At 36.9% G+C, this 26,385-nt stretch overlaps 1 protein-coding gene across 2 annotated transcripts in view; it reads right to left on the reverse strand.

Annotated features, from left to right (window-relative positions):
• Nucleotides 1-26,385, reverse strand: part of GABRG2 (gamma-aminobutyric acid type A receptor subunit gamma2) — a 127,793-nt gene that overhangs the window by 91,783 nt on the left and 9,625 nt on the right. For both annotated transcript variants that reach the window (XM_040239465.1, XM_040239464.1), the window contains exons 2-4: nucleotides 6,262-6,413; nucleotides 4,563-4,630; nucleotides 2,095-2,315 (exon numbers count right to left, since the gene is read on the reverse strand). In XM_040239465.1, coding sequence (XP_040095399.1) covers nucleotides 2,095-2,315; nucleotides 4,563-4,630; nucleotides 6,262-6,413 — 441 coding nt within the window. The remainder of the gene's footprint in view (nucleotides 1-2,094; nucleotides 2,316-4,562; nucleotides 4,631-6,261; nucleotides 6,414-26,385) is intronic.

A 26,385-nucleotide genomic window follows, 5' to 3' on the forward strand; every position in this document is an offset into this window, starting at 1 on the left:
CTCATGGACTGCAGCCTATCAGGTTTCTCTGTCCATGGGATTTTCCAGCAAGCGTACTGGAGTGGGGTGCCATTGCCTTCTCCAATTCCAATCATTACCTCACATCTAATTTAATAAAACCCATGATGAAATCAAAACACATGCAATGAATTTCTTTTGCAATTATGGCTGTTTTTCCTACTAACTGATGTAACTCTGATGACAAGACCTATGGATCCAGTTTAAAGTATTGAATTTTATATCTTGAATATTTACATATGGCATAAAATATACATCAGAAGGGCATTTAACATGAAATATTTTGAAGCTATAAGATCCTGGATACTAAGATCTAGAAGAATCACATTATTCATATTTATTACTGAAAATGTATACAAATAATTTAAATGTCTGCTTGTGCTTACTTTTTAATTAGGTTCTATGTTAAACACCGGAGAAGGCAATGGAACCCCACTCCAGTACTCTTGCCTGGAAAATCCCATGGACGGAGAAGCCTGGTAGGCTGCAGTCCATGGAGTCCCCGAGGGTCGGACACAACTGAGCGACTTCACTTTCACTCCTTGGAGAAGGAAATGGCAACCCACTCCAATGTTCTTGCCTAGAGAATCCCAGGGGCAGGGGAGCCTGGTGGGCTGCCATCTATGGGGTCACACAGAGTTGGACACAATTGAAGCGACTTAGCAGCAGTTAAACACTTTGCATATCACCCCATTTAGTCCTTATTACTACTCTGTAAGGTAAGAATCATTAACTCTATTTTATAGAAATTTAAAATAAATGAAAGGTGCTCAGTTGCACTACTAGGGTAGCAGCATATGTCATGGCGGTAGGGGTACCTCCTTTGCCAATAATCCCCATCAATTCTCACCTCATTCCTCTAAATAAAAATGTAAATAAGAAAAAACATCATACTTACCATACAAATAAAACTTTGGGATACTCCTAGCAGCTAGACCCCTGCTACCAGATAGCTGCCTCTAGTCCTGTACATATTCTGAAGAGTTGCCCCTCCTGTAGAAATCCTGGAGAATTGCCCTAATACCTACAAATAATACGATTCAGGAGCTTCCCAGGTGGCCTTATTGGTAACAAACCCGCCTTTCAGTGCAGGAGATGTTGAAGATGTGGCTTTGATCCCTGGGTTGGGAGGATCCCCTAGAGGAAGGCATGGCAACCCATTCCAGTAGTCTTGCCTGGAGAATGCTATAGACAAAGGTACCTGGCAGGCTACAATCCATAGGGTCGCACAGAGTCAGACACAACTGAGCACAGGACAGTATGATACAGAGCTAATCATCAAAGCCAGATTTGTCTGATTCTTAAGTGTGTGTACTTATCATCTATTATGCTGACATCATAATATACTCTCACCAATGAGAAACTTCAACATAAAAAAATTCAAATGTATGCAATTATGAAGTGCTAAGATGATGGCATTAACTTAAGTCAAAAACCTGTCTAATGTTGGCTTAATATTTAAGTTCAGAAAATAAATGATACCTCCTCTTAAATTTTTCCCCAAGAATATCTATTTCAAAAATAGCAAAAAAAAAAAAAAAAAAAAAAGAAGAAGTCAAATAGTCTATCAATGTAGTGGGGAGTGGATGTTGTGAGATGGAATTCATTCTAGTTACGCCATTGTGCAGCTAAAAAGAAAAGGATGTACAGATTCCCACATCAAAAATTCTCCTTTAGTAATGGTTTTCTTGGAAACAGAAACATTTCCAAGCATATCAACTCCTAAGGATGACTATTTTTTAGTGTCCATATTTTAAAGTAGCAGGACATACACATAAAAGCCAAGACTGGTATAAAGGTTAGATGATCTCATAAAGGCAAGGGAAATTTCATATCCCTGTGAGAAAAGAGTTCCTACATCAGTCACAGAAAATGTTTTAATTGTATCCTTTGAAAAAGTTCATTGATAAGAGAAAAAAAATTAAAAAACCTAATTTTGTAGCATCACATACTATTTTGCTCAAGCATGCCAATCCTGATTTAGGTTTGACATCTTAGCTCTTTTTGTTCTAAGAGAACATAATTGATCTTTGTTTTATTCCCAACAATTACTCATTTCTTTTTCCAAAAGAATACCTTAAAGTGTAGAGCACTCGACCATCATTCCAAATTCTCAGCATCCTATTAGGGGTGGTTATCCAGTGTGCATCTGCCTTTTTGGAATTTCTGAAGAAAGTGTCTGGAATCCAGATTTTCCCCACCATGTTGCTATTCAGTCGGAGGACTTTAATGGTGCTGTTAAATTTCAGACGTCTGTCATACCATGTTTGGGCAAAAAATATATCGATTGTATATTCCTGTTTTAAAGAAAAAGGTGAAATGGAACATCCTTAATATAGTAGGATTGTATTATAGACCATTTGTTTGTATATATCATTTATGATCTCATTGCCAATACAAAGCAAAGCTACTTTGGGTTTGAATGATCCAAAAGAAAGAAAAAGCTTGGCTAAGGAGACTCACCCATTTTTTGTAGACAAGTTAATACATTATGAACAAACAGACCTGTGTAAATGAATTCTGGAAAAAATTCATAGCCTTGATACAGTTGTTTGCATTTGGTATTTATGGGGAAGAGTTTCTCATGTTATTTTTGGCCAGCTAGTTCTTTGTTGTGGGGGCAATTTTGTGTATTTTAGGATGTTTACTAGCATTCTTAGCTTCTACCCACTAAGTGCCAATAGCACCAACAAAAAAATCCCACCCCCAAGTCGTGACAACCAAAAGTATCTCCAGACATTGCCAATTGTCTTTTGAGGAAATCAGTTAGTCAGCTTCAAAAAACCACTGCTACAGAGTAAAACAAAGTCCAAAACACTCAAAAACAGTTCTAAACTAGAACTCTGGAGTTTAGGTTGCCTCACAATAAATTGAGGACACCAGAAGATCTAAGCAGTGTGAAGATAGAAAAGGGGGATACACCCTATACAAAAAATACTTTGTGCCCTGTCTGGCAGATGGCAAGCACTCAGTGTAAGGTAACTAACTTTATTTTTTTACTATTACAATTGTCTTTTTTTCTAAATAAGAAGAAATGCACCAATTAAAAGATAATCTTTATTACTGTACTAATCTGTCACAAAACATATTCAAAAAGTGCTTTGATGACAAGTAACTCTAATGATTACCGTCATGTACACGATTGACTTTAATCAAAGAAAAGAAAGTTTGATGTGAATTAGACCTGGAGCCATAACACCCAAGATCTACTTGGCTGTCATATTTAGATTTTATTTAGTATTATTTTACAGCTCGATTTTAATCTGTATACATGAGAAAATTAATGGAAAAAACCCTTAGTGTTCTTAGAGCATGACCCTAATGTTCTTAGAATATGAGAGTTGAAGAATGGAAACTATCCACATTTCCTAATCCCCTTAACCCATCATCATTTATGATGAAGAATACACATCAAAAGAAAAAAAAAAAAAAACCACCACCAGAAGCCAAAGGGAGATTGTTTATTTGCCTAAGAAACACAGCTTGTCAGGATCAGAGTAGAATCTCCTTCCTATGCCTGATTTCTGTTGTTCTGGATTGTATCCTTGCACTCCTGCCCTGTATCTCCCTGGAACTGGCTGCATTTCCACTGGGGTAAGTCACACCACTTTGTTTACAATTGAATTCTATATTTGTAGTCCACAAGTAATGAAAGGGGAACCTGTTTTGCCAGTAGATAGAGCAACTCAAGATTGTGACCTACATTTTGGCCAACACAAACACGTTTTAAAAGTCTTTAAACCATCATTTCATAAACTGTGATCCTGGGACAGTAGTTCCGGGTACCAGTATTCCTGAAATTATTAAGTTTTGTGTTAAAATAGACTACACGTATAAATAATTCTTCTTAGATGTTCACAATCTTCATCATAATTCTAAACAGTCTGAGAAACGTTGCCATTTGTTTCACGGTTAAACAAGCAAACCTATTTGCATGGAAGGTGCAGGTGGCGGTACAGTTTTTTTAACCAGCCTCATTGAGGGAAATAAATGTTTTTTTGTATCTGATTCAGCAGAGTGTCCTTATTGCTTATTTGGTAAATGGCTTTTAAAGTTACCCTATCACTAATGTTATGTTACATCGTTCTACTCTATTCTACTCTACCCTCTTCTGCTCCAAGCTAATTTGTTATTTCAGATTTTGATAGAAAGCTTTATAAAAAAATAAAGTTACATTTGTTGTTAAATCTAATGCACTATTTCTCCTCTGAGAAACAATTCTGATTTGAAGTATGACCTCTCCACACCATGAATATTCTTAAACATAGTAAAGCACTATATTTTATTTTATAGTAAGCAGTACCTACCAAATAAGCAATGAGTGTTGAATTTTAAGATTATAGCATTTTACACATTAATTTTATACACATGATCATATTTAATTTTTAATACAAATCATTAAAAATAATTATATTACAAGAGGGAAAAAAAAGATATGAAAGGTTCTATCTCTTCCAATTTTTTTGTAAGGATAGTTCTTGTTATTTCCATGATAACACACTACCTCTCTAGTTTGTTAATGAAATAAATAATTAGAAACTTACCATATTGATAGCATTTACTGGACCAATGCTATTCACATACATGTCTGTGTGAATTAATGTTGGTTTCACTGTAAAGAGAACCATAGAAATATATGCATATGAAGAAGGATAATGTTTTAACACTTTAGCCCTTGTTATTCTAGAAATATTTATTTTGCTACATTAGGAGTGATTTATTCACAACTAATGTGGAGTTAGTGACTAATTCACTACATTTAGGTATTTGCTTTCAAAGAAATATCTCCTTTTAAGCACATTAAGGCATTAACTAAGCATAGCACAGTTTTGAAACTGATTTTATTTTTAAGACTATATAAAAATGAATAAGTAAGAAAATACTGCACAGATTTTCTTCTTCCTTCTTCATATATCATTACTTTTATTATTTTTTTCTTAAAGCTCTTGAATCGATTTGGACATTGTAACCTGACATGCCCCATATAGAAAATAAATATTATGTGACCTAGAGAATAAACTCCATTAGAAATAGGAAGTAGACATAAAAAGCAACAAGTATTATGAATTGTTATTGAAATATTGCTCCCTGTTGATTCCTTTTATGACCACTTTATCCTCATTCACCTCTAGCCAACACAAAATCAATCTTCCTCAATGATTTAATGAATTCCGTGACTTATCAAATGAGAAAACCATATGGAAACCCAATACACACCTATTTGTCAAAGAGGACTGATAGTGAAAATCTTGTAGTATTACATCCATGGTCTAATGAATGCGCTCCATTTTCATTTAATATTTAATGAACAAGGATTCATAACATCATTCTGGGCTTCAATTCAATAAGTACACCTCCCTCATCTTTATCCATTTTCCTTGAAGTGCCATGCTCTAATTCTCTGTGGGGGATTGGACTCTTCACCTATATTCTTGCCTTCACAATATTTCTCTGACTCTGAACTTTGAGCATGACCATTTGATTCACACTGGTTAATAATATATGGACAAAGGTGAGTGTGCTAACTCTAATTCCAAACATTAAGCCTTATGAGCTTCTATTTTTTTCTCTTACTCTTTGCTATCATCATGAGAAGGATACTTCTAGCTAGTCTGCTGGTCCCAGGAGGAGAATGAGAGTAAAGCTTTCTTAAATGAACAGCCTCAACCTGGCTGACATTAGATTAGGCCACCCCCAGCAAAGTGGCAAATAAATGCTTATTACTCTATACCTCTGAGATTTTGTGCTTGTTACACAGCTATAGATAATCAGTATGTCCTTCCTTTCTTTTTTTTAACTAATTTTTACTAGAGTACAGTTGATTTACAATGTTGTGTTAGTTTCTGCTGTACAACCAAGTTCATCAGTTATACATACAAATATATCCACTCTTTTTTAGATTCTATTCTCATTTAGGTCATTAGAGGTTGAGTAGAGATCCTTATGCTAAACAGTAGGTGTGTACTTGTTTTTGGTATTACTTCATAAAGAAGCGTCACTTTTTTTTTTCTCTAGTCTCTAAGTTTAGGAAATTTTAAATTGCTTGAAAATCATCTTTCCTCATTTTTAACTTATCGATGCTCCATCTACTCCCAGACTTGAATGCAGTTTATTGATTATTTTTACGTTTAGTAAAAGTATCATTTATATCCTTCTGGTTATTGAAATAGGCTGATGCTTTGTTCTAATGTGGTAGGCATCTTCGTTTGTATAAAACCCACATCACAAGAGGCTTTAACTTACCTCCTATATCCGGTCGAAGCTTATTATCATATCCTTCCAGGAGGTTGTTTAAGATGACTGTGACATCACCCTCCGGAACTTTTGGAGTCAAGACCCATGTTTTGTTAGAAGCATAATCTTCATAGTCATCATCAGACTTTTGTCTAGTGAGGCTAAGAAAAAACATATATATTGATCAAGAATCACATAGACTCCATCCAAGTTGACTTTTAGTCACAGACCATTGGTGAAAAATGATAAACAAAGTAGGGTGGTGGCAATGTGTTACAATGGATTGCAGGGAAATTCTCAGCTGAGGTTTAGTCTAGCTAATTAAACTTCACAGACATAGATTAAAGTCTATTCAGGTGTACTCTTTGGTTTTCCAGAATGCTCTGTCCTCCCATCTATAAATAGACCATGCTTTACCAGTTATCTTTGCCTTGTCCTTAGTTGATGTTCTTCCTGCCCACCTGCCCAACTTCGCAAAGCACTTATTAAGAAACAAATCACAAGAATTTTGCTGAAAGCAATGCTTAAATGATCATAATCTAGTCTAGGCGTTCAGGCATAATGTCGACTTCTTTCTCCTTTGAGAAGTTAACGTGTTCCAACCTATTAATGAAAGTAAGAGGCTGATAATTAGATTCACTCCCACAAACCACAGACAAATCTCTTCCTCCTCAATTGAACTACTAAGGAGAGCTTCAGTCTTGCTGCATTTTCTTCCTCCCGGGTGTGTGTATGTGTACTTTTCTCCCCTCCCTTGCACTGAAAGCAAGCGTGGTTCATTTATCCTTGATTCCTAAGAACCTGGTACTATGAAGAAAGACATAGCTGTAGACTTTAAAACACTCTTTATTATAGTAAAACTTCCTAAGCTGGAAATTCATACTAATGGTTAATGGACTATTTATATAATCATAGAAATCAAATAATCTATTTTGAATGATCAAAAAGTGACATAATATTCTGTGATTCAGTTTTCTATGCCAAAACCTGTCAGAAAACCCACAACTAAACCCGAAGCTAAGGCTGATTTTGGAAGGATATTGAAATTCCTATAGTTTGTCTCCTGCCTGCCCCAAACTCCATGCCCCTGCCCCCGGCACACACATACACATAAGATGATCATAGTTTCCAGACCTAGTGGGAGTGCAAACCTTGCCATTTTCATCAATACTCAGTAAATATTGGTTACTTTTGATGTTTATGCTGAAATTAAAAATTACAAAATACTTTCTCATACCGATCCTCATCTTCAGTTTATTTGCTTAAAGGTATGTTAAGAATGAATCTTGTCAGAAATCTAATCACTGTCACATTACCCTGAATATACATCATATTCTCAAACCATGTATTATACTCAATTGATATATATATATATAGATATATATTTGTATGTATAGACAGATAGATGACTAAAGATGGTAAGTGAAAGCTGATTTTGTGATTAATTTGGTTTGAGAATGAGGATGGGAGATGAAGTTTTAAAAGTAATCACTGGCATGGATCAACTTAGTAAGTAAGTAATCTTTTTATCCCTTCAAAGCTTTACAATAGGAAATATAAAAACTGAGTCACACACTCTCATGAAACCGAACATAGCCAATCTTAAATCTTGCACTTCAGTTAGCATAAGAACTTAAACAAAATTTGAATTTCATAGATCACCCACAGAGGGTATGTGTGAGGGGCTGGACAAAGCTTCAGCCAGCACTCAAAACTACTTCAGTGCAGGCAGAGAGCAGTTGTCTGCTAGGAAAATTCCTCTTAAGCCTCAATTCATCATTTCTCTAGAGCACTGATGAACCCTGTGTAATAGAGTTCTAATCCTATGACCTGAATCTTACTAGTTTAAGAAGAAAAAAAAAGTTATCTGATAAATAAAATTTCAAATCCCTCTCATAAATCATTGAGAAAAGAATGTAGTTGACCCATTGGATGTTGGATGTCATCATTATGAAATTTTATCACTGTTTGATTTGTTTCGGGAAAGTGCATTTTCAAAAGAATCTCAACCTCTTGCTTCCTTTCTCCTGAAGCTTCTCTCTCTCCCTCCCTCTTTCCTCTCTGAAAAAATGTACCCTATCAAAGTTTCTTAAAGGAAAGGAAATATATATTAAATAGCTATGTTTATTCACAGTACTTACTCATACTAGCAAATAAATAATCCAAGTATGATGGTGCCATGTTACCTGTATTACTATTTTCTGGAAAACCAGGAGGAAAAATACATGAAGTGAAAAGAAAAGGGATACTTCTTTAAAGGAATACTACTTTCTAGAATTTCACCTAGTAATTCTCTTGGAGTCATCATCTGTTGGACGCCACAATAGTAATCACATAGATTATCTCAGGTAAAAGTGTCAGTGACAGATTTGGTCATACTTTAGGATGCCTACTTAGCCACAAAGAGGTAAAATGGAGTAGAGAAATTAAGAGCATATACTCAGGAGTTAGAAAGTACCTGGTTTGACTTCTGGCTTCATATCTTGCCTGCCACTTACTCTTTTATGACCTTGGGCAGATGATTTAATCTTGCTAAGCTTCACAAAGTTCTCATATTTAAAATAGAGTTAATACTAGTATTCTATCACATTTTTTGTGCAAGATAACGCTTGCTTCCCTGGTGGCTCGGACAGTAAAGAATCTGCCTGCATTGCAGGAGACCCAGGTTCAATCCCTGGGTTGGGAAGATCCCTTGGAGAAGGAAATGGTAACCCACTCCAGCATTCTTGCCTAGAGCATCCCATGGACAGAGGAGCCTGGTGGGCTACAGTCCATGGGGTCTCAAAGAATTGGATATGACTGAGTGACTAACACTTTCAAGACAATGCTTATTAAGTGCTCAGCATAGTATCTGACACATAACCCTGAAAGTAGATTTATATACAAAGTTTCAGCCTCATAACTAAAACCTGAATCTTCAGACACTGCTTCCAGGCTTTGATCTAATATGGGCTGAGAAGAACTAAAAACAGATGTTATCCAGGCAGAAAAATAATGAACTCCTACATTATAAATAAATGAAGTTTTTATTCTTTAGTGTGTTCCAGCTGAGGTCTAAATTAATGGGGCTGATGAATAATCTGGGATTATTTCCAGATTTGTTAAAAAAAAAAAAAAGAAAAAAGAACCTCTCTCATTCAAAATTGGCTGTTTCTCCAGAATTCTCTGGAGTTAAGGCCTCCTCACTTATAGATGGGAGCTCTAGTAATAATGACAATTAGATAAGGCATTCTGTGGAACTGTGAACTCCATGAAAAAGCCTGAGCAGAAATAGATTGATAATGATGCAAGAAAACTGATTAACAGTTGTGTGCGCTGAGAACAAACTTGAACTTCTAGCTAAAGGCACCTACCTAAATGTAATGGCCTATGGAAGTGATTATTTCTTCTTGTACCCTTTATAAACTGAATATAATCTTGCAGAGGAAAAGGACTGAAATTAACATTACTCTTAACTTACCATAATGAAAAACATTTTTTTTTGAGTCTGAGTGATAAGTTCTAAAAGACAGTGCCAAAAAAGGTTGTGAAGTTTTCATCTTTGAAAACTTAAAAAAAAAAAAAAAAACTGTTAGAAAGCCATCCAACCAAGAGCCTTGGACCAACAGCATGAGAATTTCCTGGGAAATTTCTAGAGATGTAGAACCGTGGGCCAACCTGGACTCCTGAATCAGAATCTTTATTTTAACAGGATCTTCAAATGGTTCACATGCATATTAAAAGTTGAGAATCTCAGTCACAGAGTGAACCAGGGGTGTTTACCCTTGTGTGTGTGTGTGTGTGTGTGTGTGGTCTGTTGAGGTAGGCCCTTTAAAAAAGGACAAATTTCCAACTTCTTACTTTAGCTTTTCTGACTGAAATTCTCTGGTATAAATTAGAATATTACTTTTAATTTTCATCTTTACAGTTACATGCATGATTTGAGTGTAATGAGTTCATATTTATAATGAGAAAAATCAATTTAAGAAAAAAGTGACAAAAAAATAAATAGTGAAGCGATGAGAGGTTGCTCTCAATTAGACAGTAGATCTTAAATATCTGAATGTTGGTACATATTTTGGATGTACTGTGAAGATAATCATGAAGTTTATACACTTTTACATTTTAATCCAAGTATTTCATATTTTCACAGATTCAATAAAGCTCTCAGTTTTGTAGGAAGAAAAATCTAGTCATTGTACTTTCTTGGAGAAAGGGATGGCACCCCACTCCAGTACTCTTGCCTGGAAAATCCCATGGACGGAGGAGCCTGGTAGGCTGCAGTCCATGGGGTCGCTAAGAGTCAGACACAACTGAGCGACTTCACTTTCACTTTTCACTTTCCTGCATTGGAGAAGGAAATGACAACCCACTCCAGTGTTCTTGCCTTGAGATTCCCAGGGACGGGGGAGCCTGGTGGGCTGCCGTCTATGGGGTCACGCAGAGTCGGACATGACTGAAGCGACTTAGCAGCAGCGGCAGGGCAGTATAACAGCACACATTTGGATGAGAAACAATAAAAACATTTGTTTTCTCACTTTGGTATATTCACATCCATTGGTATTTGGCATCATAAATACAGGATATATATATATATCTTTCTTTCTCTGCCTAAAATCTCTTCTCTCCACCTCCCAAAGTGCTATTGACCATGGCTTATTCCTTATAAGCTTTCAATTTTCAACACAAAAACCACCTTCTCAGCATCAGTGGATGTCATTCGTCTGTTTTCTCTGCCTCTGTTGCCCACCTGATCCTTCATATCTTCTCCTCAGTCCTTCAACTGCTTCATAGCATTTGTTACAATGGGCATTTACCGATTCACATACTGTCTGTTTCCACTACCAAACTACAAATTCCATGAGTGCATATGAAATTTACAAGTAAAATTTATGAAAAGAATCATTTTTTTCTGACTAGTTTTCCTTAGATAAATAATACCAACAATGGCTATTGTTATGTATTCACCATGTTCTACACATAAACTTTAAGGACTTCATAAATATTCTCCCACTCTTACCTTTAAAACCCTGATACTCCTATAAACATCTCCATTTTACAGATGAAGAAAAACAGTGATATTTGCCAATAGTCGTTTCATTTGCCAAAACCAAAATGTTTAACCATTATGCTGCAAGGGTTTGAGAAAGGAAATGGGGCCAAAGAATCTGCGATTTTACACTTTTCAGAAAGTAAGATCGTCTAAAACAAACGGTTGCTCAAGCTCATTTTCCCTTAGGACAATAAACTCGTTTATGCCTGAGTTCAATAAGAGTATGGCACCTTCAGCACAAAGTTAATAACATTCAAATTTCATAAACTTGCCATTGCAGATACCAATGATTTGATCTTCTCACACTGAGGAATAAAAGCGGAGCTCGTAATTTAACTTAATGGATGTGATCAACTTACTCTCTAAGCTCTTTCATGACTTGGCAAGCAGTGCATGCTCCAGTGGTAAGACCGTCCTCTAGCTACTGCAAAAGGTGGACTTAGGTAAAAAGTGTAGGAGCAGCTATGCTAGGTAAGCGTATATCCTCACGGGGTGGAGGGGACTTAGAATCTGATCATAGGAGGAGGAGACTTCATTCTGTATATCCCTGGAGGATGAGGGATTCTTGAGAAACACTGTGGTTTAGTGAGAAGGAGAACTGGGGCACAAGCTGCTCTTTCATGTGTGGCCTGTAGTGGCCAATGGAATTCTGTATCTCCTAGGGAGGACATGTAAGAACCTGCGCTTATGCACAGGGTGCTCTATGCATAGCTGTGTACGTGAGTGTATACATGCACAGAGGCTAGAGTAGGAGTAGGGGTATGTCTAAAGATCAATTCTGATGAATTGTTCTACTCACAGTGACGCCCCATTAGCTCATACCATGCTCAATTTTTTGATAATTAGGTCAGACGGAGGAGCCTGGTAGGCTGCAGTCCATGGGATCACTAAGAGTCAGGCACAACTGAGCGACTTCACTTTCACTTTTCACTTTCATGCATTGGAGAAGGAAATGGCAACCCACTCCAGTATTCTTGCCTGGAGAATCCCAGGGACAGAGGAGCCTAGTGGGCTGCTGTCTATGGGGTCACAGAGTTGGACAGGACTGAAGCGACTTAGCAGCAGCAGCAGCTGTTGGTAAATGTGTTTTTTTGACTAAGTCAACTATCAGATGTATATATTCCAGTGTACAAAATGCAAACTGTTTATTAACAATTGCTGAAGACCTATATCAAATAAATGACTGAGGAATTTTATTAGCAAAGATGAATTTTATTGCAAGTATCAGAATATTGGGGCTTCCCAGGTTCCCATCTGCCAAGCAGGAGATGCAGGCTCAATCCCTGGGTCAGGGAGATCCCCAGGAGAAGGAAATGGCAACCCACTCCAGTAGTCTTGTCTGGGAAATTTCATGGAGAGAAGAGCCTGATGGGCTACAGTCCATGGGGCCACAAAGAGTTGTAAACAACTTAGTGACTAAATAGCAAGCAGCATCAGAATATTCAGACTAAATTGGGAGGGATATATAATTTTAAACCTAGTGTAGTATAAGCTTCCTGGTGCTTCAATTCAGCTTCTCATCTATGCATTTAACAACTTGGATTCTTTCTATCTTGTCCTTCTGTCCTCCACGGTATCAGCTTCAACCCAAAGATGGCATAATTGTGTGATCAGAACTGAAATGAAACTTGCTCAGTCATGTCCGACTCTTTGTGACCCCATGAACTATACAGTCCATGAAATTCTCCAGGCCAGAATACTGGAGTGGGTAGCTGCTCCCTTCTCCAGGGGATCTTCTCAACCCAGGGATCGAACCCAGGTCTCCTGCATTGCAGGTGGATTCTTTACCAGCTGAGCCACAAGGAAAGCCTGTATGATCAGAAGATGCTAACAAAAACTTCCCTCTATGCTTCCTTATTTACATCCATGAAAAGAGATAAACTCTTCTAGATATTTAGTTTTCTAAAAGTCCCTAGAAGTTCTCATTTTGTGAATCACTAGCCTGAATACATATGAATTCATACATAAGAAACCAAATCTATGGCTAAAGGATGGGACTATGTTCATTATTTTGGTGTAATTATATATCCTACCACTAGTATCAAAGATGAAATCATCATCCCCAACGACATATGGACTTCAGAAACCAAATGAAAATTGGGATATTTAAGATAAGGACAGAAAATGTGGAGAAGACAACCATAGCACTCACTAGGAACAGAAGGTGTAAACAGGAAAAAAAAAAAGTCCATGTCAGGTCATATTCTAGGCTTATTAGTAAAGTTCATTTTCTTTGGGCTAGCCTCACTGTGATTTGCTGTTGCTGCTGTTGTTTATTTGTTAAATTAAAGTGAGAGAATATGGACCAGCTAGGACTCATGCACAGCTAAAAGGAAAACAATTTGGCATTATCTGCTAATGATAAACACATATGTATCCTATTGCCCAGAAAGTTTATTATTAGATTTAATCCAAAAAGAAATGCATAATGTACCTGGTACAAGACATGGATAAAAATGTTCATAGTTGCATTATTGATAATAGAAATTCATATAACATAAATAAATAGTAGAATGCACAAATAAAATATGGCATATTTACATAGTGAAGTGTTATACAATACAAATGAGTGAACTACTGCTATGTGCAGTAAAACAAATCTGAAAAATTTAGTAGTCTCACAAGCACACCAGAACCATAACTCTCTGTGGAACAACCATAGCTGAAAAAGACTGGAAACTATCAGGGTGCTTTTCAGGTCTACTACATCCTTCTACTTTTCTGTATATTCATTCTATTAATTTTTGAGGGTCTTATATTGAAACTCCAACTAAAAATTTTAACTTATCTATTTAAAAAATAAGTACTATAGTGGAACTATCTGTAACTTTGTTCTGTATCTTCCAAGTCTCGTGTAAGTGTATTATTATACTATCATAATTTTAAAAATAAAAAAGACAGAAAAAGAAGACTAGATCCTACCAGAAAAGATCTTCTCCAACTAAAGATATAAAGAAAGAACCACAGTGAGATGGATAGGAGGGGTGGACTCACAATATAATCAAATCCACAAAGTGGAAAATAATTGTATTGGAGAGATTCTTCTACAGGAGTGAGAGTTATGAGCCCCAAGTCAGATTCCACAACCCGGTGTTCTGGTGGATGGAAGACAAGCCCAACAGAGCATGTGGCTTTGAAGGCCAGCAGGGCTTAATTGCAGGAGCCTCACAGGACTTCCCTGGTGGCTCAGATGGTAAAGCATCTGCCTGCAATGTGGGGGATCAGGGTTTGATTCCTGGGTCAGGAAGATCCCCTGGAGAAGAAACTGGCAACCCATTCCAGTACTCTTGCCTGGAAAATTCCATGGACTGAGGAGCCTGGTAAGCTACAGTCCATGGCGTCGCAAAGAGTCGGACACGACTGAGCGACTTCACTTCACTTTACAGGACTAAGGAAAACAAGAGTTCACTCTAACGGTGCACACAAAACCCTCATGCACACTGGAACCCAAGGGCAAGATCAGTAATTTGTTAGGAGCATGGGCCAGACCTAACCTGGTCTTGGAAAGTCTCCTGGTGTGAGCTATGGCTCACTTTGGGGACATAGAGGCTGGCATCAGATGTATTGCAGGAACACAGCAGCTGCCATATCAGCTCAGTGGTACCAAGATCTGGCCCTACCCAGAAGCCTATGGGTGCCAGTCCTGGGATGCCCCAGGCCAAACAACTAACAGGGCAGGAACACAGCCCCAGCCCATCAGCAGACAGGCTGCCTAAAGTCTAAATAGCCCAGCAGCATCTGAACAAAGCTGGGCCTGGCAACCAACCAGACTAGGGACCAACTAAGCCTACCAGACCATCCACGTAGTCAGATGCCACAGCAGAAGGACCCAAGCAGACCTCTTAGGGGAAACTCCTAAAGTGTATAGCTTGGGTGACCAGGGGGACTGCTCTGCTGGGACTCATAGGATTTCTCCAAGGTCAAGAAACTGAACTATTCTACCACAGACATAAAAATACAAACAGCAGCTTAGACAAAATGAGGCAACAAACGAAGGAACAGGATAAAACCCCAGAAAAACTAAGTGAAATGGAGACAGGCATTCTACTGGAGAAAGAGTAAAGAAAAATGATCTAAAGATGATCAAAGAATTCAGGAGAAGAATGGATACAGAGAGTGGGAATTTACAAATTTTTAACAAAGAGAAAATATGAAGAAAAACTAAAGAGATGAAGACTACAATAACTAAAATGAAAAATAGACTAGAAGGATAAACAATATTCTCACATTCTTGCTTGTGTACACTTTGCCACAAATAGGAAGCCATCTTCAAAACCTGAATTATTTGGACAAGCCTCATCCTGTACACTATACACCAATGCAGAATTTTTAGAAGGCAGTTAGCTGAAATGGAGCTCCAAGTATGTTGCGCTTATGCAGTAAAAATTTTTCTACACGGTGGCAGAGCTTAGACACTCTACTTGCATTGTTATTAGACTGTGACCACATGGTGACAAATGAGGCCAATGCAACTTTGGGGGCCACTCTCCCTCGCTCTAGAAACACACGTGAAGTTTGCCTTTCTTGCTATTTTCCGACTACTGACATCCAAGACCAATTTTAGCCACAGAAGATAGCAGACTATAAAGTTAATCTCAGAGAGGAATATAATTATTTACCCTCAAAAAAATAGTTCAAGAAGGAAATACTCTGATTTCTTTATTTATATGATGATTTTCATTCACCAGGAATGTGAAATGTCCAGCCTACACTGAATGTCTGATACTGAATACAGACCAATTGTTCTTACTCTGGCAGCATGTTAAAATTACCCAGAGGGCTTAAAAAAATAACAGTGCTGAAAGCTTACCGCTTAAGATACTAATTTAATTAGACTAGGATGAGATGGCAGCAATGATATTCACTAACTCTAAGGTGCAGCCTGGATGAAGAGCTACTGCAAGCGTGTGACAGAGCTACTTGGACTTCCTTTTCTGAATAAACAGCATGTTGGTAACTGCTCTCAAGCAAGTCAAATAAATGTCACTTACTACAGTGTTTCAAGGTATACTGAAAATTCAAATTAGCATCATTTTGAATCAAGATCCTATGTCTTATTAAGATCACTTTATATTAGTGTTTCCAAAAGTCTGAGACACTAGCTGCTAGTACCCAAAGCAATTTTAAGTGTCATATATGCACAGCATTAAATGACACTGAAATCTATAATTAGAAAGTTTTTCTCATGTCAGTTTTCTACTAGCTCATCCAATCATATGAAAGATAAGTCTCAGTTTATCTGTAATGTGTCTTTATCCACATTCTGCAATTCGCTAACCTACTTTCTCAAGAGGAGTACCAGCAAGCTTTATACCTCTAGTAGACAATAATGTATAATGAAAACTTGATAACATTATTGTGGCTTCACTGTATTTACTTTATGGTTTTCTTCTATTATGAAAAATGAAACTCATTTTCTGGATTTAATTACTTTTGTTAAGTTTATTAAATAAACTAGTTAGATTTAAGGGCTCCCTGATGGCTTGGGATTCCCTAGTGGCTCATATGGTAAAGCGTCTGCCTGCAATGCGGGAGACCTGGGTTTGATCCCTGCTTTGGGAAGATCCCCTGGAGGAGGGCATGGCAACCCACTCCAGTGTTCTTGCCTGGAGAATTCCATGGACAGAGGAGCCTGGTGGGCTACAGTCCATGGGGTTGCAAGAGGAGGACATGAATTAGTGACTAAGCACAAGCACAGGGTAGATTTAAAAGACATTGGTTTATGAAAAATAGTAAGTAAAAACATAGCCTAGTGTCACTGAAATGTGGCAAGAGTCATGAAGGTGGTGGAATTTGGGAAATAATGCCTTGTGAATTTAGATTTCTCTATCCTTCCGTTAATCAGCCTGTATTTGAGAATCTTTTGTGCAAAGTACCATTGCAGATGGAAAGATGTGCAAAGCACAATGCTGATATCAAAACACATCTCATCTGTTTTGGGAGACAAATACCTGAACAGCTAGAAAAAAAATGCAACACTTAAATTACAGTGCAAGGCAATAACAGAAACATTGTCACATGGTAGAATGTGACTGATCTCTGTCTACCAGCACCTCCAATTTGATATGAAGGTTATTTCTATCAACATGCCTCTGTAATCAGTTCCATATCTCCCTTTCTATGGTAAGAGTAATATTTTTCTCTAGACATAAAACATTTGGGGGAACTGATAAAACATCTATTTCTGTTTTATTGACTATACCAAAGCCTTTGACTGTGGATCCCAATAAACTGTGGAAAATTCTGAAAGAGATGGGAATACCAGACCACCTGACCTGTCTCTTGAGAAATCTGGATGAAGGTCAGGAAGCAACAGTTAGAACTGGACATGGAACAACAGACTGGTTCCAAATAGGAAAAGGAGTACATCAAGGCTGTATATCGTCACCCTGCTTATTTAACTTATATGCAGAAGACATCATGAGAAACGCTGGACTGGAAGAAACACAAGCTGGAATCAAGATTGCCGGGAGAAATATCAATAACCTCAGATATGTACATGACACCACCCTTATGGAAGAAAGTGAAGAAGAACTAAAGTGCCTCTTGATGAAAGTGACAGAGGAGAGTGAAAAAATTGGCTTAAAGCTCAACATTCAGAAAACAAAGATCACAGCACCTAGTCCCATCACTTCATAGCAAATAGATAGAGAAACAGTGGAAACAGTGGCAGACTTTATTTTGAGGGGCTCCAAAATCACTGCAGATTATGACTGCAGCCATGAAATAAAAAGACAGTTAACTCTTTGGAAGAAAAGTTATGACCAACCTAGACAACATATTAAAAAGCAGAGACATTACTTTGCCAACAAAAGTCCGTCTAGTCAAGGCTATGGTTTTTCCAGTGGTCATGTATGGATGTGAGAATTGGATTATAAAGGAAGCTGATACAATATTATAATGTAATTAGCCTCCAATTAAAATAAATAAATTTATATAAAAAATGAAAGCTGAGCACCGAAGAATTGACGCTTTTGAACTGTGGTGTTGGATAATACTCTTGAGAGTCCCTTGCACTGCAAAGAGGTCCAACCAGTCCATCCTAAAGGAGGTCAGTCTGGGGTGTTCATTGGAAGGACTGATGTTGAAGCTGAAACTCCAATACTTTGGCCACCTGATGCAAAGAGCTGACTCATTTGAAAAGATCCTGATGCTGTGAAAGCTGAAGGAGAGAGGAGAAGGAAAAAGGATGAGATGGTTGAATGGCATCACCAACTCAATGGACATGAGTTTGAGTAAACTCTGGGAGTTGGTAAGGGACAGGGAGGCCTGGCGTGCTGCAGTCCATGGGGTTTCAAAGAGTCGGCCACGACTGAGTGACTGAACTGAACTGATAAACTTTTGCTTCCTCTTCTAGCAAAATAGAAGGTAATAAACATGAACATTCAAAGTTGTCCTCTTACTTACAAGGGGGCAACAGGTGGATAGAAGAACTAATGTGTATTTTCTCATGGTCCCAGAATAAGAGGTCAAACAGTTCCAAAATAGTATACAGGTCCTGGAGAACCAGTTTATAAAAACAAAGCCTGGGTATGCATCCATTATCAACATGTATTCAGATATGTATTCAAATATACTTTAGATGTGTGGACAATTTATATTGCTATAGTTTGTGTTATTCTGTCATAGCAAGAAATGAAATATTATCCCCATTTTGTTAATATACAGATGTTTAGAACTAGAAGCAAATTTGTTTAGGGGACTGATAGAATTTTCATTTTTATATGGAAATTTTACCAATATGTATACATCCTAGTGACCATGAGTCTGGGAATTTTTCTTTAGAGAAAGAAAATTTTATTTTTTTCTTTTTTAAAATTGTGCTATAATCTTTTAAGTTCAATTCATGCAAATTTGAAATTTGTTCCTGTGGTGTGACCACTTTTAGAAGACTATTCTTAAGTTTTCATTATTTGGCTCTCCCTAGATAAAAATCAGTGTGTTATCAATCACTTAAAAAAGTTAATCAAGTTTTAGGTTTCAGTTTTGTTGCTAGTATTTTTCTTCCTCCCCTTCCTTCTCCCTTCATTACATGAATAGTCTATTTTATCTCTACATCATGTAAATTTACATAATTAAGAATTATGAATACTCCAGAAGTTGTGTATTTATTCACTCATTTGTTATTATTTACAGATAGCGTCTATGAGCTGAACACTATTCTCAGCACTTGGAAATATTACTTTTTGCCTATGAAAATATAGTAGATGTTGTTTTAAAAAGTTCCATGCTAGCAGTAAACATAGAAAGTCCAAAATTACTTTTGTTCTTAGAAATCTGGAACAATGTAAGAGAAATTCCCAGTGGAATTTGAAATATCACAGCTTCACCCAAAGCTTAAAGGTGTTTTAAATCAGCATGCAAGCTTTATAGAGAAAATAAAGTTTATATAATAGAAAAAAGGTCAATTTGTGTCACTTATATTTTTACAAACTTAGATCCTCGTCACGAAATAGGTTGACTGCTTTATCACTGTCGTTATAGGATAATGAATTCATATTTCAAAGAATATGTCTTAAGGGAATAACTAACTGTCTTTTCTCAGTAGTGAATTTTTACCTTTTTCAAGACATTGCAAACGTGTTGCACACATTAAAAAAGGAGCTCCCACAGAATCCATGCTTCTCCCTGCATTGGCCCTATCATTATTCTATCCAGTCTTTCCAATATCCTCAGGTACATGGTCACAAGTAGAATCAAAGCAGATCATATAACCATTAAGAAATGTATCAATTCAATCAAGAATGTATTCTCAAGTCAAATAAAGGAAAACAGTATTTTGTCTGGAAAACTTGATATGATCATATTTATGTAAGCATTTCTAAAAAATTATCACATAAATATAAAATCCATTATTCTAGAATGTAAGTTTTCAATTCTCCCACGCAAATCAGAGTGAGGTTGTTCAGTAATGTTAGCTATATGCTTAATCTTACACAAAATTGCCAAATTGTTCCCAGTTTTTAATTCTCTCCAGTAACGTATGAGAGTTCCACTTGGTCCACATACTTACCAACCCCTGGTCTTGTCAGTACTGTTTTTGTTTTACCCATTCTGGTCAGTGTGTAGAGTTACCACATCGTGGTCTTAGCTTCCATTTATCTCAAGGTAATGTGCGACTTCTTTTCATGTGCTTACTGACACCACAGTAACTGAACTGATTCTCAAAGGCAGTATGCTGAATCTACCTACACATATGACATTCCTGAAAAGAAGAACTACAGTGATGAAGTAGTAGTTGTTTCCAAGAGTTAAGAGTGGAGGAAGGATGTGGCTACAAGGGGTTATAGGAGGAACTTTTGTGGCTGCTGGTAGAACTGTTCAGCAGCCTGATTTGGGATACTGAATTATAAGAATTTACATGTATGTTAAAATTCACACAACTGTACACTGATACAGTCTGTATGTTAACTTAAAAATAAAACTATTATGCTGTAAAGTAAATCACTGAATTTTTCAAAATATGCTTTGACATGAGACTTTTGTGAAATTTCCTAAAGTGTGAGGTAAGTGAGCCTAAGCACTAAAAAATCCCCTGGGGAAAAGGAAACTTTTTATTAATAAAACGGTAGCTTTTCTTTTTTCTTATTTGATGTGTAGATTTTTGTATATCTTTCAAGCTCTAAGAAGTATTACCTTCTGTGGTTCTATTTTATGTAGATAAAGTTCAATAATATAGCTTATGGATAGGAATAAATGTACATTTGTTAATGTTCCCTGTGAGAATCTGTTAAAATTTAAAAATCATTCAGGCCAATAACTGCTCCCCAGAAAACCTATTAATTTGGAATTAAACTATCTTTTCCATTTTTTAGATGCAAAACATGTATCTTTATAAAAATATGTTTAAACACACAAGTTAAATATAGTGTAATCATTTGATAGTGCCATAATTTTATGGCATTCATAATGATGCCAAAATAATGACTGTGTTTTAAGTAATTGATATAATAGCAGAATCAATCTTTTTTTTTCCTGCTAAGATTTTGCAGCAAGATGTAGAGCAATACTATATATAATTCTAAGGAAGCTACAGGTAAACAGTTTAGTTAATTGCGAAGCAACTTAAAATTATTAGGCAAACTGCAACCCTCACCATTCCCCAAATCATAGAGGCACACTTCTTCCAGAAGAACAAAACTGATGGTAATACCATACGAAGTATTTTCCTGAATTTAAAATATTCACTATGGCCACAAGACTGTACCATACGAAGTAGCCTTCTGCCTCCCAAATCCTATATCCTGACCTCTTCATCCATGATCACTGTCCTCTAGACATGTGGGCTATTTTTTATTTCCTGACCCACACCAAATTTTTCCTCTATTCAAGGCCCTTGAACCTGCTGTTACCTATAATAAGAAAGGGCTTCTCTTCAATCTTTTCATGGCTAAATTTTTTTTAATATGCTTACAATCTCAACTTCTTATCTGTTACTCAGATAGGACTTCCTGAGTTTTCTAATATAGATTGTTTCTTTTTTCATCACATCACACCTTTTAGTTATGTAACATTTATAACAATTTGAAAGTTGTTTATTTACTATCTGCCTGTTCCTAGATTGCAATGTCTAAGAGGATTATGAAGATGTCTGTTATTCCATTTTAATCTCCAATCCCTAGTACAGTGCCAAACAAGTATTAGGAATGCAATAACTATTTATAGCAAGAAGGCAGGAGGCAAGAAGGAGGAAATTTGTCTACTTTGTATTTATTTTCATTCTGCATTTAACATAGTGCTTGAGAGCTTGATTCTTTTTTACCTTCATTATATTGAAAACTAATATGTGTGTGGCTATATACACATGGGTGGTGGTTTTCCTGGTGCATACATTTGAGAAAATTTAACTCTACACTTAAATTCTTAACAGTTCATTGAATCTAAATTACATCTGTATTTAGGAAAATAATTGTTAGGAAAAAAGTTTCTCTGCTGTATGGAGAATGAATCAGAAGGCAGAAAAACTGGCATCAGAAAGGTACATTAGATGGCTGATGCAGTAACCTAGGTGACAGTTGGAGCTGAATTTTACTCTGTTACCAGATCCATAAGGGACACACACAAAAATGAGGAATCAGTCAAAACCTTGAATAGAAAAATATCAGCTCTCTCTTCTTTTCATATAGTTAAAGAAACTGTCTTCAGGAAGAAGGCCCATGTCTCAGCACATATTTCATTGCTATTGGGACTTGGTCCATGCATAACAGACATTTTATTACATATAATATTGATCTAAAATGAATGAACACTATTGTCATTCCAGAAACTTAGGGAGCTTTATCCAATTTTCTCATCTTATACAAATTAAGGCAGGGGAATAGAGAATTACAGAATTTCTATCAAAAAACCCCTCTCCTGTACGTTCCCCAAGTTCAAAGTTTAATAGGGGTGGAGAGGCTACTTGTGCCTCTTGGGATATCCCAGGAAATAAATAATGACCCTGTAGTAGTAAAAACAATAACAACAACATATAAGAGATGCTTCCTATGTGCCATGTTCAATGTATTATGTCAATTACTACTCAAAATAAACTTAAGAGGAATTATTATCTTCTTTGTTTTTATACAAAGAGACTAAGGATGAGTGAAGTTAAGTAAGTTTATTGAGGGTCATCAAGTAGTGAATGTCAAGGGTAGAATTTGCATACTAGGCAAGTGTAGGTCCCTCGCTTATGCTTTTACGGACTGCACTATACTGTAGGACTTGCTTTTTTGTTTTGGTCACCAGCCATGTATGCTGGACTTAGGTGCTATGGAAAAGATGAAAAGATTTTTTTAAAAGAAGATAAATTTCAGGGAAAGGGAAATGCCATTATTATTATTTAATTAAACAGTGATTCCAGTTCCCTGGTGGCTCAGAGGTTAAAGCATCTGCCTCCAATGAGGGAGACCCAGGTTCGATCCCTGGGTTGGGAAGATGCCCTGGAGAAGGAAATGGCACCCCACTCCCGTACTCTTGCCTGGAGAATCCCATGGATGGAGGGGCGTGGTGGGCTGCAAAGAGTCGGACACGACTGAGCGACTTCACTTTCACTTTTCCAGTTCCAGTTCAGTCGCTCAGTCGTGTCTGACTCTTTGCAATCCCATGAAACAGTAATTACCGAACATTTATCAGAAGCAAGGCACTTCTCTAACAGTCGAGTATAGCAGAAGACAAAAACAGCATCTCTGTTCTCGTCCATCCTGGATTCTAGCTGAGTGAGACAGAAAGTAAAAAATTAAAATAATAAATCAGTAGGTGTCATAATACAAAAATTTTCTAATTACTGAAGACTGTAAATAATAAGGAAAGGTGAAACATAGAAGAGAACTGGAGTTGTGAATATAGGATTGAGGGACAATTGCAATAGTGCACAGAATGGTCAGTGTGGGCATTGAGAAGGCAATATTTGAGCAAAGATGTGAAGACGGTGAATAAAGTAGTGGATATCAGGAAGAAATGAATCAAATAGGGAACATAACACTAAATATACTTTCTTAAATACTAAAAAAACATGTTGTTATCATAACAGAACTGAGAAAAAATGAGAAATGTTATGCTCTCATTTAACACAAATGTGATGGATTCCCAAGAAGAGGCAGAACTTGCTAGAGAAAGCCAAAACCAGTCCTACATTCTTTTTCTTTCACCCAGTTTGGGACCATGTAATGGAAGTTAAAAGATTCGATGAGAGAGCAGTTCTTATGGAATAAGGTTGTTGGCCTAAGTGCAGAAAGAGCTGCAGTAGTTTCATATTCCTTCCTCACAGTGACATATGTTCCACCTCTCCCTCAAGGCAAGTGAAAAGCAAAGTCAAGAAACTCACTCATAGATGTCTACCATTTAGCGAAGACTAACAGAGATAACTGCTATCTCTACCCAAAACAGAAAACTTGCATTATTTACCTCTTAATGCTGTTTCAGCACAGGGTAGACAGAGAATTCTTAGCAAAATTTGGCCTGTGGTCTCTAAAAGTCTAAAGAAGATAGGCTGGTTTGAACAATCCCTATAGTGAATCTGAGTCAGAAAAACACCATTACTTTCAGAAGCTGACAAGTAATTTTTCAGAGTCTGTTTTCCATTCATTCATTCTTCCTGAGCTAAATAGATGCCAGAAAAATAGGCATGCTGGAATCATCTTGAAAAGACTGTTTATTTAGAGTTTATAGTGCAACTCTAGTAAGAAAATGCTAGTAGAAAGTCAGAGCGGATGTATTTTTGGAGTGGAGTGAGGACTGTCCTGAAACATCGAGTCCCTACAGCATGAATAGTGCAATTCTCAGGGTTCCCAGGGGGAGGAAGGAGGAAGAGGGTTAGCTTCACAGAACCCATCCAACTCCCCCATGAAAGAATGACTCAGCATTAGGCCTCTTTCACCCAGAAAGTACAGTAAGATCTTTCTGCAAATGTAACCGTCCTTCCTACCTCGACCCTAATCTTGAAAAAAGCCAAAAGCAGCATAATAAAAAGAGGAGGAGCCTTTAGAACATGATGTAATAGGTGGGCTGCAGAAATCTAAGTCAGGCCTGTTGAGAGAACAGAAAAAGAAAAAAGAAAAAATTAAAGTGAGTGAGAGATTGAAGGATCAATTTAGATGAATTTAATACCTGAAAATGAGATTACAAACTCTAAAATGAATGGAAAATTTTGACATTAGATATATATTGTCCAGATGTGGTATTGGGTGGGGGAGGGGTAGATTCAACAGATGATGTTTAAAAATAAACATAGTTTCTAGACCATAGCTATGTAATTCCAGCATGTTTGATAAATCAGTTACAGAGAAATTCAACCATATTTTAAGCATCATTTCATAATAGAAGGCATACAGTGAAAGATGTTTAAACTTATAACATCTAAACATGACTATTTCTGTTACCATTCACTCTCCCTATTATTAGGGGTGAACATCACCTATCACAATATATCAATATCAATTAAATATCTTACAGATATAAAACAAATGGTGGTTAGAGGGTTAAGGGACTTCCCCGAGATAATTTAGTTTACAAATTATACCATAAACAAAAATGAACTCAACATGGATTAAAGACCTGAATGTAAGGCTGGACACTACAAAACTCTTATAGGAAAACATAGGCAGAACATTCTGACATAAACTGCAGCAATATCTTTTTCAATCTATCTCCTAGAGTAATGAAGGAAAAAACAAAACAAAACAAATGGGACCTAATTAAACTCAAAAGCTTTTGCATAGCAAAAGAAACCATAAGCCAAACAAAAAGACAACCCATGGAATGGGAGAAAATATTTGCAAAGGATGAAACAGACAAGGGATTAATCTCCAAAATTTACAAACAGTTCATGCAGCTCAATATCAAAAAAACAAACAATCCAATTAAAATATAGGCAGAAAACCTAAATAGACATTTCTCCAAAGAAGACATACAGATGGCCAAGAGGCATGTGAAAAGATGCTCAACACTGCTAATTACTAGAGAAATGCAAATCAAAACTATAATGAGGTACCACTTCACACCAGTCAGAATGGCCATCATCAAAAAGTCTAACAATAAATGCTGGGGAGGGTGTGGAGAAAAGGGAACCATTCTACACTGTTGATGGGAATGTAAATTGGTTCAGCCACTACGGAAAACAGTATGGAGGTTCCTTAAAAAATTAAAAATAAAACTACCATATGACTAGCAATCCCACTCCTGGACATGTATATGGAGAAAAACTTGATTTTAAAGGATGCATGCACCCCAGTGTTTCCTGCCTCACTGTTTACAAGAGCAAAGACATGGAAGCACCAAAATGTTCATCGACAGATGAATGGGTAAAGATGATGTGGGACATATATACAACTGAGTATTACTCAGATATTATAAAGAATGAAATAATGCTACTTACAGAAACATGGATGGACCTAGAGATTATCATACTAAGTGAAGTAACAGACACAGAAAGATAAATATCATTTGAAATTGCTTATATGCAGAAAGAAAGTGAAAATGAAAGTCACTTAGTCATGTCTGACTGTGACCCCATGAACTCTATAGTCCCTGGAATTCTCCAGGCCAGAATACTGGAGAGGGTAGCCTATCCCTTCTCCAGCGGATCTTCCCAACCCAGGAATTGAACCAGGGTCTCCTGCATT

The sequence above is a fragment of the Oryx dammah genome, unplaced genomic scaffold (genome assembly GCF_014754425.2).
Source record: "Oryx dammah isolate SB20612 unplaced genomic scaffold, SCBI_Odam_1.1 HiC_scaffold_5, whole genome shotgun sequence".
NCBI lineage: Eukaryota > Metazoa > Chordata > Mammalia > Artiodactyla > Bovidae > Oryx > Oryx dammah.